Raw genomic sequence first — 14,050 nt, 5'->3', positions numbered from 1 at the left:
GCTCGTGTGCAGGAAGGAGACTTGATAGGGGGGAGGGGTGGTTTGCTTGACTATCAGAAGAAGTCTTTTGGTAAACACAGCTGAGGTTGTGGGTGATCTTAATTGCTGAGCTGTTTTGCAACTTTTTGTAAGTCTTTAATGACCAAGACAAACTCTGCAGTTGTTATTTTTGCATATCAAACACAGCTTGCTCCAGGGGTTATTGAATGTTTAGGCTCCATAAGGTTTTTTTTGGCTTTGTTTGTGATTAACTCACAGTGAGAATTTTATACAGTAACTGACACCATGCTGTGCATGCACAGAAAGGTATTAGGGTAAAATAAATAATATATTGAGACAAACATCTGTCCTAATTGCATTTAACAAAATAATGTACCTGTTCCGACTTACACACAAATTCAACTTAAGAACACACTTATAGTCTCTATCTGGTATGTAACCTGGGGACTACCTGTACCTGACAAATTATCTATTGGCTTACTGAGCACAAATTCCAGCAGATACAGATATGGAAATCGTCATAGTATTGTAGAGGTTGTTATAGCTCCATATTATATATCTCCATAATAATGCCCATGGCTTTGGACATCCTATTATTATTATTATTCAGTATTTATACCTATGGTACCCAAGGGTTGTCCAAAAAGCTCACATGGGTGCCAACAAGTTTGGTATGCATGTGCGTGTTTTACAATGCCTCTGCTCTCTCCCTCTCTCTCTCTTTATAAACACACACACATATATATATCTATATATATATACATATATGTAAGAGAGTGCAATCAAGAAGATTTGACTGACAGCAGTGTGTCCTTATGTCCTCAGTGCAGGTGAACAATGTGATAATCCTTTGTATTCCATGTATACATTTTCCTATACATCCCTGACATTCAAAGTCGACATGACATTTGCATTATAAGGTGCCTGTAAGAGGCCGCTGTCAGATTGCAGGCGCAAAAATAAATTGTAACATCAAACTGTCACAATAATGACATGGAATATTTTGTACAGTGATTCCTATACATGATATGTCAGATGTTCCATGTATGCCAGAAGAATAAAAAAGAACACTGTGTTACTCTCCGTGAGAAAGTCTATTTTAGGTGTACTTGTCACTGCAAAACAGAGGGGTGGAGGATGGTGCCCTGGATTTCTTTTCTTTTTTGTTTTTGTGTATTGAAATAGGTAATGTGACATCCAGTCTTCTGCACTGTATAAAGTGAATCTGTCCTTTAGCCATTGGACTAACTTAATAACCAGCAACAAGTTTTCAATAATGGAGATCTATACGTCCTTCATAATAGTTTTTCTTTTTTTTTTTTTAATTTATTTTTAACTTGTCCTGCAGATTGAACTTGTGCAGTGGTGTTGAGTCAACATGAATAGGAGTGCAGGATACTGGAATACCTATGTCACGTATTCCAGGAGGCTCCAGGCTGCTCCTTGGACCTTGGCTGCTCCTTGAACATTGTCGGAGGAGCTTTTCCCCACAATGAAAAGAAGTGCCCATCTAACGCATGCACAGTGAGATTGGCAATCTTTTTTTTCATCTACATCAGGATACGTCACCTGATCTCACACCTGCACAGTGCAAGATGGGGTGATGTAGGCAGAAGAAGGTGCCCGGCTCTTCCTTCATGCTGGGATGAAGGAAAAAATCAAGATGGAGTTGAAACGAATTGGGTTGCTCCTTCTGTGCATGCCTGATCTCAGTCTTTTACCTGTAATGAAAAAAGGGCCGATCTCACACATGTGCAGTAAGATAGGCGCTCTTTTTTTCATTTACAGGATACGTCACCCATTCTCACGCTTGCACAGTGTGAGATTGGGTGATGTAGGCAGAAGAAGACGGAAGATGGCAGTGCCTGGTGTTTCCTCCGTGCCGGGACACAGAAATACTCCAGGACGAAGCGGGACCGTATCGAGGCCAGGTGTGGAGGGATTGGGGGCTCTGTGGAAATAAAGATAGGTGTGGTTATTTTTATGAATGTTTATGAGAAATGGCAGAAATTGGAATGACTGTTAAAACAGTGCCAGGCTTTCTCTTTGGAAAGCCCAGCATCTTGTGTATTATACTACACATAGATTGTTGAAAAGTGAAAATTGGGGATTCCATGCCAGGCAATGTTGCTATTCCCTCTTTCTGACTCCATCATGTCTGCTTTTATTTCTAGCAGATTTGCTTTAGCATGGTGATGGCTCAGCTGATTTCCAGTGACCTGAGGACAAAATCCAGAGACCTGAGGACAACGACGGGGCCAGAAGTCACTTGTTCCTTCACTTGTGTGAACAGACAGCCACCCAGCATTCGCAAAAGCAACGCACAGTACAATCACAAAGGTTGTTCTCACTTCGACGTTCACCAGAATAACAAACAATGCGCCACTTATGGAGGAACGAAGCTTCTAAAAGGAAACAATGAGCCGAGGCGTAACACCGCATGTTCTCTTAAACGTTATTTCCTTGTAACCTTGACACGTTTCAAAAGGAACGCCATCAGACATGGCAGTTGCTTGGCAACTAAAACCAAAGGATGAAAATGTTTTCAAAGGATTTATAAAACCAAAGTATTCTGCATTTAATAATAATCTCTTTTGTTTTCAGCGGGTCCTGCAGAGAAGGAATGAACGTCACTGAGAAGTTTAAAACTGACCTCCAGCCTGACCTTCGGTCTTGCAAAGTTGTACCCGCTCCTCTCCTGGACTAAAATTGCTTACTCTGTTTTCACTGCACCCTATAAGGTTCTCATAATGTTCACTAGAAGTCATATAGCTCGGAGGTCCCCAACCCCTGGTCCAAAGCCCTCTGGCAGGTGGCCGGTGCACCCACCAGCGCGGTCAGGAGAAGGACCCCATTCGGGGGGGCGCACCGGCCAGAGCCCTGAACCACATCTCCCAGACACATCACAGTCTCAGGGCGGTGGGTGGGTTGTGGCATCATGACGTCACTCTGGGGGGAAGTTTCTTCCCCTTTGAGTGACAAATGCTCCCCACGCATGCGAGTCCCGGAGTCCGTGCATTTAGTGGTCCGTGACCTGCAAAAGGTTGGGGACCAGTGATATAGCTCTCAAATTATTTCCTGGTTGGGGGACATCAGCATCGCCAAGCTCTTTCCTCCCGGTCTGACTGTCCGGAGATCACCCCTTTCACTGACTACATTCCAGTTCTTTCAACCATCAAGGTGTAGGATCACATGTGTGTTACCCCAGCCCTCTGTTTAAAGAAGCTCTGTACAACACCCTGCAGGCCCTTCCCAACTTCCACAACCTGGTGATGATGCCATTGGGTCCAAAATAAATTATGACAATATAAAGGAAATGTTTTATTTAATAAAGGGGACAAGGAAGCAGGGAGGGGAACAAACTCAACTTCAGCCTTAAAAACCACCTCCAGGCGGACCAGTTTTGTTAGTTTTTTAGTTAGTTCCTCTGCCAAGGTTTTATTAGTGGTCCAGGAAAATTTACCCTCAGTTCCTATTTTTACAGCAAATGATGAGTAACATCTCCAATAGGGACATCAACTGAAACAAGACACTCTAGTTAATGAAACAGAACATTTGTCAGGGTATTGCTACTTATCTGTGGTGAGGGGATCACAGCATTAAGTGTTGTGTTAGCAATTTACATAGTTTACCTGGATCTTAAGGAGGTGTTAGTGATCAGGGTGGTTGTTAGGATTAATCTTGATATTATTTTTTATGTATCACAACAAAAGGGTCCTAACATTGACAGCCAACGTGTTTCAGGTGTTATAAGCCTTCACCAGGGTATTAATATTCAACTGCAATCTGGATGGGTAGTTACTTTATATTAATGCACTAAGCATGTCCATAACCACAATTCTCAATTAATTAAATTAAATTATGATGATAAAGAGTGAAATTTGCAACCTTCAAAACACCAAACACATTGACTGTCAATTTTTAAAAGGACCCCTTTTTTGTGACTAAAAAACATGTTTACCTGGACCATGTTCTTGTTCCTTTACTCCAAAAAAGATGAATTTCTCTGCAATATGCAATACAGAGCTGTGGGAAGTAATCCGTTTTTTAATGCATTTGAAAACCCCTTGACAAATCTCCACTGCATAGTCCACAAAACTATTTCCCAACCAGGGTTCTTTCAGTTTGCTAAGGATCGCTTGAGAAATTAGCAATTTGTGACTCTCAGGTCAGTTAAAGTGACCCAATGATCTTTTTGGCTATCTGTAAGGATGGCATTATTCCCAATGGCCAGCAATGTAAGAGGAATTCTTCCCACTGACCACCACACTAATATACTGTGATCTGTGGATATAGAAAATAAAGTCAGGGTTCCCTGAAGACCTGAAATGTATTTCAAGGGTTCCTTTATGTTAAAAAGTTTGAAAAACACTGATCTACAAGATGACACTTTTATGCAACAATGGCCCCTTAAATGGCAAGACTCAGTACGATATTTTACCAATGTTCAATGGGAATTGTTCTTTTAAATATATAGATATATATATATACAATGGTTTTATCTGGTTGGCCAGCTCCTTATGTTCGTTTGTCTCCTTACATTTTATAATTAATAATCTATTGCTTTAGAATAGCCAAACAATTCAACTCTACAAAATGCAGGAAAGCCCCTCCAAGTAAATTGGTGTTTCATTAGAAGGTTTTTCCTTTTTCTTCTTCTGTTCAGATGACGAGGGATGTTTTGAATTTAATTCCAGCAAGTTTCATTTGCTGCTTACGAGAAATTATATATAAGTCTCAGAAGACGAACACTGAACGCCATTTACCTGATGTTTGCCCAGCCAAATGGTTGGCAAGGTTGGCGTCAGTTCTTGAACCAAGGTCGATGAACCTTGAACAATCTCTTACCATAGAATGATATAAAGCAGGGTAAAAAAAATTAAAATAAATCACACTGACATTTACTTCCACAGACCCCTTGATACCTCCAGAGTTGTCCTCAATTTGGTCCCACGCTGTCCATGAATTCTTCTTCCATCCTGGTGCAGAGGAAGCACTGGGCACCGCCATCTTCTTCCATCTTCTTCGTCTGACTACTACACAGATCTTGCACTGAACAGGTGCAATATCAGGTCATATAGTCTGCAATAAATGGGAAAAAAGAGTAAGGACCTCACTGCGTATGCTTGAGATCAGCACTTTTTATTCTCAAGGCAGGAAAAATCCTCCGATATCAAGCATGCGCAGAAGGAGCAGCCCGAAGCCTCTTGGGACATGTGACGTAAATATCCTGTGCTCCCATTCAGTCTTCACGGCTGTGACAGTAAAAACAGAATGGGAGGTCCCCTTTTTTTTAAATGAAAAAAAAATGATAATTTTTACGTAATAATACTAAGGTTTTATATAAAGTAAAAATTCTGGCACTCTTTTTTCCCTTTTACTGAAGACTATGTGACCTGTTCAGTAGAAGATCTGTGCAGTAGCCAGACGAAGAAAGAAGATGAAGGAAGATGGCGGTGCCCGGTGCTTCCCCGGGATGGAAGAAGAATTCCTGGACAGCGTGGGACCAAACTGAGGACAACTCTGGGTCCACAATAATGGAGAGGGTGAATCTGCCCTTCTGCAATTATTCTTGATAAAAGAAGACCTCCTTGTCTTTAAAACATTAATATGGAACTGCAGGAAAAGCTTTGCACCAGGGCCTGATGTTGTAATCTCTCCACACAGTAATAGCTTGAGATACACCTCGGAGTCTTTCTAAAGCAGTGAATTCTTCAAATAATCTGTGGTGTAGAATCAATCACTAAATTGAAAACATACTGACCTAGAAGATCCTCCAGCAGAATGTTTAGTGAATGTCAGATTCACAGTTTTCTAAATAGATCTCTTGAAACATTCTGATTTTCCTTGGTAAATAAAAGAGGAACCTGAAATGTTTTTGTACTTGCTTAATCTGTAACTGTTCATAGCACAGGCATGCTGTGCTTTCTATTCAGGGAACACAGCATGTCTGTAAGCCCGAAGGTTTCCTCTGCTGGTGCCGGAACCATCCGGGAAGTCTAGATTAACTGCGTGGGACTGTATGAATACATATGGGGATCTCAGCTGTATTATGAGACTCTGCAGGAACTGATTTTCTCATCAAGCTTTTCACATTCTGGTAACGGTTGGTAAATATTTCAGTGATTGTTAGGGATAATAATACATCAAATTTCATATTAACAACATAAGAAATCAAACTATGCAAATGTTTCCAATTTTAAACATTTATGCTCAGATGTTAAAGTTACATTTAATCGTATCTGGGCAAAACAAAAAATACCATGCAGTACAAATCTCCCATGCTTATTTATCCATGTTTGATTTTGCTAGAAGTACATGGAGCTCCTAATTTCCTGTAGGGAGCAGACAACACTGACTTTGCTGCACTGAAATTCCAAGCAGTGTTGTCAGCCTTTCCTGGGATCCCACCTGGTGGGCTACAGGAGATCTCCCTTCTGTAGTTTGGCTGTGGAGAACACAAGCAGGTCTGATAACACTACAGCTCACAACAAGAACTTAGGAACTAAATATACACTTTAACAGTTTTGCTGGAGTAAATTCTGATCTTGGTACCTTCCAGTGCAAAACCAAACAGCCTAGGCATTTGGTCATATGATCTCTGAGCTGAAGGGGAGGATCAAAGTTTAGATTGGTCAATTGATTGATCATGTGACTATCACTGCAAGCGGCTTGTAAAGGGGAATGATAAGTATGTGTGATTGGATATGAAGCTTTATATAAGCATACCAGCATGAGTGTTAATGTAGCTTCCCTGTGGCACCCAGGAGCAGGGGAGGACATAGGAAGGTACAAGTGTGCTGTTGCATGAGGGCCCTTGAGGTTTTCTAAGCTAACATGGGCCCCCACAGCCATGGCTTGACCTGCAACAATAACTGCAATGCACAGAACCCCCAACCTCCCCCCCTTTCCAAAGCAGCCACATTGACAGAGGGATCAAAGCAATGCAGATAAGCCCTGGACCACTTATTTCCATGCTTTGCTGCTGCTCTATAACAATCGAGAGGGGGGTCCCTGGTCAGTCAAGCACAGGGACCCGCTTTTGGTTACATCTGCAAAAGCCCAGGAGGAACAGGAACCAGGACAGGAAGGTGTAGACACCTTTAAGACGTCAGGGGAAATCTTCCCAATGGTGCACAAATAATTTAAGAGAGACTCTCCACTTGTCTATTCTAGTAAAAAGTTTTGAGCGGTGTTACGCTTCAAATTTACATTATATAGAGTAAAAAATCATAACATAACACAAACTTCACCACTGGGTATGTGCAGATTAGGTTGACAAGACACAAATAAACTTTATCTGCTTACCTGTAGGATCTTGTCCCCAGGCCGGAGAACCCCGTACGCTGGTCCATCAGGCTGAACCCTAGTAACAAAGATACCCTATAAGTCAGAAACACAGGTTAGGTGTCTATCACCATTGCTCTACACTGAAGTTGTACTAAGTGTGATGCCTCTGGGTGTCCACGGATATAGATGGAGGCGACTCACTTCGGAAGGTGTGTTGGGAGCACGACACTGATGTAAATCGTGAGACACATCAACAGAATGGCGAATATACATGATACACATGCATTCTGCAAGGTAACCTATGGCAGCCGGTCAAAATGTATACACTAAGCCAGGGGTGCCAAACTCAAATACACACAGGGCCAAAATTAAAAACTTAGACAAAGTCACGGGCCAACCTTTAAATTTATTGAAAAAATTGAGGAAGTTTTTCCTTCTCATTAGATATAAAACCTGATGACAGGTCGCTAATGAATGTCAACAGAGGAGGGTGTGCTTGTGCGTCTTGACTGACCCCGGAAGATGCTTATAAAATCCGGCAACGGCATTACTTTGATAACAGCAGGCTACGCACAGCCTGAGACACCGCTAAATGACACAAGGCCATGGGTCCCCAAGAAGCCCCTGTAACTCCAAAAGCCTCCTGGCACCTCCTACGGGTAGCTGGGCAGTAGTGCTGGAAATGCCAGTGCGGAGCTAAATCCTATGAGTTCTCCACCACTGGAACTCCCTCTTCATTGAAATAGCGCCGCTACTACAATTCCCAGCATTACTTGCATCTATAAAACAGTCCAATGTGGGGGTCACGCATAGGCAGAGAGCCCGCTGGTCTATAGACGCGAGTGATGCCCAGTATCGTATTAGCGGCGTTATTGCAATGCAGCAGCAGGCCAGCTGCAGTTCATATTTAGGATTTTTTGGGGGGCCAAAAAAAAAGGATGTTGTAGGACAGATTTGGCCCGCAGACCAGAGTTTGACACCCCTCCACTAAGCTAAATGTCTTGAAGTGAGATCTGATTGGTTGTTATGGGTTATTGAACCATAGAAATATTGGGTTAGTCTTGTCTGGACAGTAGTAGCATCTCTACATCTGCTGATAAGGTGCACTGAACCCTACGAGAAGTGGACTTGCAGTGTGCATGAGTAACTGGCTCTATTGCCAAGGAACAAATGTTGTTGTGCACCAAATTGCAATGCTGTGATTAGCAATAGAATATGGTGCACATGAACACTGCTGCTGGGCGGGTTCAAGGAGTTTAATAGTGGGGGAGCCAATTGCATTAATGTTCAATGAGTGCAGTCCTTTCCAAGCAAAATACTGGCTAACTCTGAACTGGCTGCTTCTATGTACCCTTACCTATAATCCTTTGCAGCAATGACACAGTAGCCTTTCATCCAACAGTACCCAATTTTTTGTAAAGTACCTAATGTGTTCTAATTAGATTGATTGACAGAGAGCCTGTCCTTTTAAAATAATAATTCTCAACCAGTTTAATACAATGTATAATTCTATGTGTATATGTATTTTTTTAGAACTACTTTATTCCACAAAAATAGATGTCTCTGTCTCCTAACCAAAAGTGTGTCCAATGGTGCCCATTTTAGGACATGCCTCTTCAATACCTTCTAAGATCCCACATGCCCCATATAGAAGCTTCATTCTATGCTAAACTGAGAATGATGTTTAAATATTCATATAGGGTGCCTGTCTAATAGCTACAGTGTACCAGGCCTTCATGCTGGTTCATTTTATTATCCAAAAAGTTGATGGCACACTAATCATACTATGTGCTCCCTGTTGATTCCTTACAATGCTTGCAATAGAAGCAGACCCATGCCAACGTGGTCGGGTTGCATACTTGTTTTTTTGGGACACGGTGTTGATGCATGATGTGACATGTATGCCCCCAGCTTTGCTCAACTTGATTGACACTTGAAAAGTCTTTATGGAACCACAGGGCTTCTGGGATATACAATATTAAATCTAAAGTCCCTACCCTCTGAACTTAGCAAAGAAGGTGACCTATAGTGGTCACAAACGTGCAGGTGCTAAAAGCAGTTTCATGGAACCAATCCATTCTTTGCATATTCTCCAGTCTTTGATTATCATGGTTGTAGTCTTTGAAAATCTGTTGAATGTTTGCAGTCTTGGACATCTTAATATAGCATTAATTACAATAATTATCATTTACAATACTATGGTGATGTCAGGGACCACATTTGTGGCTCTCTGTTTTTATAGGCTAACCACTACTGATTTACAGTTTCAGGTACAGATTTACTTGAAAAATGTGGTATAGGGACAGGTCCACTTTGAACACTTCCACTTTTGGGGAAATACTAGTCTGTAAATTTCTTCAACTAATGAAAACTACTCTGCCATTTCATCATTTACAAAGAGGTTTTTAAGAACTATTTGTACACTAGCTGGAGATTACAAGAATTAATAGCTGGTTGCAATCCTATAATTATCCGCTTATTTAATGACTAAGTGTACCAAATGATTGAAGTCCCACTAGAGCGGTATGTGGGTTTTCATATAACATTTCCAGCCGGCACCTGAATCAATCAGCTAATGTGTCACCCCCACCTGTTCTTACTGTGGATACAAAAACATCCTTCAAATTTTTTAGAACAAAAAAAGAAAAATGGTAACTATGGAGATGTTCATGGTGATGTCCACCAAATGGTACAAAATTCAAGGAAACAATGAAAAGCATTTGGAATAGTATTTGTACATTCGTGAGTACAATACATTGCTTTCATAACAGTTACTGCATTATATCCTGTTGAATTAAGGATTGATGTTGTTAGGTTGAATCCACCATTAGTCTATCAGTGAGTCCAGCAGCATCATCAGACGTTGTCCAACCAAATCCATTGCTAAACCTAGAATGTCTTACCCCTCTGGAATAAAAAAGTAAAACTTTCATGTAAGGGAAGGTGAAGCTGAGAATTTAGATTATGATCTCCCAATGATTGCATTCCAGAGATATATTGGAAGACCTTCAGTGATTCAACCTGGCAGCATCCATCCAAGACAGAGATATAAAGCAAAAACCTTCGGCATTAGAATCTCAGGACAGTCCTAGTTTGGAGAAGAAGAACCCCCTGCAGAAGTCTCCAGACCAGCGTTTCTCAACCAAGGTTTCATGAAACCCTAGGGTTCCTCCAGAGATTGCTAGGGGTCCTTTTGTGGTAATTTGTGCCTCTAGGTCAGTTTAAACTGACACCAATGATCTTTTTAGCTAACTGTAAGGGTGACATTCTTCCCAATGGCCAGCAATGCAAGAGGCATTCCTCCTACAGACCACCACACTAATGTAATATAATTTGTGGATACAGTACTTAGGGCAGGGGTTCCCAAATGACCTGAAAATTATCTTAAGGGGTTCTCGAATAGTAAAAAAGGCCAAGGAACACTGCTCCAGACTATCAGTGTCACTCCAGAGAAGAGAAGATGAAGTCTTAATTTATTGCAATATGGACCAACTCTTTAAAGGGACTCTTTAAACATATACAGTGACCAAACATGTAATATTAAATTGATTAAAAAAATGATAAAACAGTATATATAATAAATTTATTATACTACTTGGTAAACAGCAAACAATACCACTGGATATGTCTGTGTTCTACATATTACAAAACAACACAACATTTATCCACCCACCTTATCAGAAGGTTTGAATGGGTTCCCCTGACCGCTGAGTCCACCGCTGATACTAAATCCAAGCCCAGGATTCTTCTCTATCCTTACACAGTACTGGTATAAAATGACAACGGGATCAAAATATTATGAATAGAACAAAAAAACATCACACTAAAACTTGGATTGTTCCCATAAAAAAACAACTATTTTGCAATCAAGAAACTTTTTAAAGGGTATTAAGTGTTGGGGTGCAGGAATGAGGTGCGTTATCCCATACTAACCCATTCAGGTGTCAGCTTTTCAACCATCAAAATGCTGATAAAAAAATATTAATGATCATATGGGTCAAAGGGCTTCTTTAGCAAAGTAAAGGGTTCCTGGACTCTCCCAGACCTTTAGTATGAAGGATCCATTGATGACCATGTTCTAAGGCCGAATATACGTGTACTTTTTTTGTCACTGGAAACAAAGTTTCATGATCGTGACCTGGCAATGCTGATGTCACCTCCCATTTAACTTTTTCTCCCCAATTCTCCTTTCATACCGCCAAAGGAGCTCTCAGACCACCGTTTGGAAAAAAATTGGCTTTGTCAGATGTTTATTAAAACAACATTTGTAAAATTAAAACACATCAACAATTCCCATAACCTAATTTCCAAACCACATTGTCTATCTTTAAACTAGTGGCCTTGGAATGATCCTCTTTCTCCCAGGTGCACCACCCTGCCTGAACTAAACCAATCCGGCAGACCCTCGGCTTCCTGCACCTGTGCTGCCACTTTCACCACCACTACTTTGGCAGGCGCTACACCTAAGGCAGGTCCTCTCACCACCATACAGTCACTACCATACTGCCCTCAAGGACACCAAACCACCCACTTCTCAAGCCACTAAAACCAGGAAGGGAAGAAGAGAGAGAAGCTGTTCTGATTTTTCACTCTAGAATGTTCTTCTTCCTACTTTCTCCTCTATTTAACTCTTTTTCTGCCTTAGGGTCTACCCCCCCATGGCTCTTCCTGCCCCTTAACCCCTACGTGTCCACCCTCCAACATGCCCGGTCATGGCCGCCTTTCCTATGCCCATTCCATTACCCCCCTCTTCTTTTCCAGTGACAGAAACAGGAACAAGCGTTGCACACATAGCACCCTTTCTGTTCTTTGAAGCAGGGATGCGGGGGGATGAGCAAGCAGCACCCCACTGCGCTCTCCTCCCTTGACTTGTATTGCATGAAGTTACCCAATAGGAGGTCAGGATGGATCCATAAATGATCTCAGCCGACTGCTGTACACATGTCAGATTCTCACCCGAGACGAAATAACTATCTGACGTGTACATAACCTTATTTATCTGCAATATGTTTAATACCATAGGGAATTGTAATACTAAGAAAACCTAGTACATGGCACAGGAGAAAGAAATAATACAAACTGATAAGCTCATCATGAATTGTTTGCATAATTATTATAATAATTCTACTCTCATTGTCATCAAGGTTGCATTTACACCTGCTTGAAATTTGAACAGATGATCTAAAATCTAACAGCATTTATCTGAAAGAAAAACAACCCCCACCACCCCCCGACACACACATACAACCCCAAGGTCCGAGTCCCCAAGCCTTGATGGATCATTTCAGTGATATAAAAAAGATATGAAGGTATATATCCACATAAAGCTGTCAATTTTATTGCATTTTCTGTAATTTTATCAGTAAGCAATAAAGCACAAATGGCAGCTTGGCTCAGTCTCCTGTAATGTAAGTGTGTCCTGGGTGCGTCTGATTTATGGCTCTGATAAAATGTGTGATTACAGCAGTGGCCTCAGGGCTGGGCATCCGGGATTAAACGAGGCATGAAAATGACTTAAAGCCCAACTGCACTTTGAGTTTAGGTCAGCTAAATTAATTCATTAACATGAAAGGGTGCAAAGTCTTACAGTTAGTTTTCTTTATTAAGCAGCCACTGCTTGAGTAGAAAAGAATGTTCTTTGCCAGCATCCTGCAGAGAAGGACTTTTTGCACTCAGTATGGAAGCAGTGGTCCCTCGAATCGGCAGAGGGCATGTGTTTTCCTAATTGCAAAGGTCTCACATGAGGAGGGGGGGGGGGGGGTCTTGAGGCTGTTGGACCTTTGCAGAGAACCCAATGCTTCCAGACAGCGAGCAAGGGTCCATCTCGGCAGAGAACAGAGCCAATACTTGCAAGGGCACCAGGATATACATGGCTGTATCATCTCAGAGTCATTATCTCAGTCCAGAAAGTAGATCATGAACCCACCATATGAAGATGGAGTATTCTGATCTTTTTTAAAGGTAATAAGTTCTTTGGAGTGTTACAACAACACATTGCCACCTTGAACTTGACAAAAAAAATCTGATGATAGGTCCATTTAGAAAAGGTGAGATAAAGACACCAGCTTTGTAGATTGTGATAAGTGATCAAGATCCTACATTTCCCACTATTTTAGTTCCGCATACCTGCTCCGGATACCCGTCCATGCTTCTTTGCCCTTTAGTCTGGATTAGGCATCGTCCAGATTGGGGTCCTCTCTGTGCAGCTGGGATCTGTATCGGCAGCGGGGACTGGTACTGCTGGATTGTCACTTTGTTCATCCCACCGTCATAGTGCGGCTGCTCCCTGGATCTGTGCTGCAAGCTCTGCGATCCCATCAGTGTCTGGATATGGCTACCTGCCTGTGAGTAATGCAACCTGTTAGGCTAAGATTAAGGAAGCTAAAAAGAAGCAATTGAGACAATAGGAATTTTTCAAAATGTAGAAATAAAAACAACTTCTACCAGGATTTTCATTTTCCTCTTTTAATTACCAACCTGTATAACTTATACTAAAAGGTAATCTGGTCCTCTGTCAACTGCTTGGTTTCATGGTTTTATGCTGATAACATATATTTTCTTTTAGCACATGTTGTCCTTTAACTATTAAGAGTGTGCACAGTAGCATCAATCAGCAAATCCGATAATTGCATACATTCCTACAAATGATGCTGCTCTGTTATTTAATACTATTATGTACTCTTTGGAGAGAGGAGTGTTATCAGCAACCGATTAAGACCAGCTGGTAAAAATGGGATGTAAAAGTTGGAAAAAAGTGAGC

At 41.4% G+C, this 14,050-nt stretch overlaps 1 protein-coding gene across 5 annotated transcripts in view; it reads right to left on the bottom strand.

Annotated features, from left to right (window-relative positions):
* LRRC7 (leucine rich repeat containing 7) overlaps positions 1–14,050 on the bottom strand; it is a 220,312-nt gene that overhangs the window by 14,547 nt on the left and 191,715 nt on the right. For 4 of the 5 annotated variants that reach the window (XM_072419460.1, XM_072419459.1, XM_072419462.1 and 1 more), the window contains 3 exons: positions 13,417–13,632; positions 10,964–11,056; positions 7,309–7,366 (listed from right to left, as the gene is read on the bottom strand). In XM_072419460.1, coding sequence (XP_072275561.1) covers positions 7,355–7,366; positions 10,964–11,056; positions 13,417–13,632 — 321 coding nt within the window. In that variant the 3' untranslated portion in view covers positions 7,309–7,354. Of the gene's footprint in view, positions 1–7,308; positions 7,384–10,963; positions 11,057–13,416; positions 13,633–14,050 lie in introns of all 5 variants that reach the window. The other variant, XM_072419463.1, reaches the window with a different exon arrangement.

This window comes from Pyxicephalus adspersus, chromosome 8, assembly GCF_032062135.1.
Source record: "Pyxicephalus adspersus chromosome 8, UCB_Pads_2.0, whole genome shotgun sequence".
NCBI classification, from domain to species: Eukaryota; Metazoa; Chordata; class Amphibia; order Anura; family Pyxicephalidae; genus Pyxicephalus; species Pyxicephalus adspersus.
Note: the sequence above shows the minus strand (reverse complement) of the source record. Positions and strands in the feature narration are given on the sequence as shown.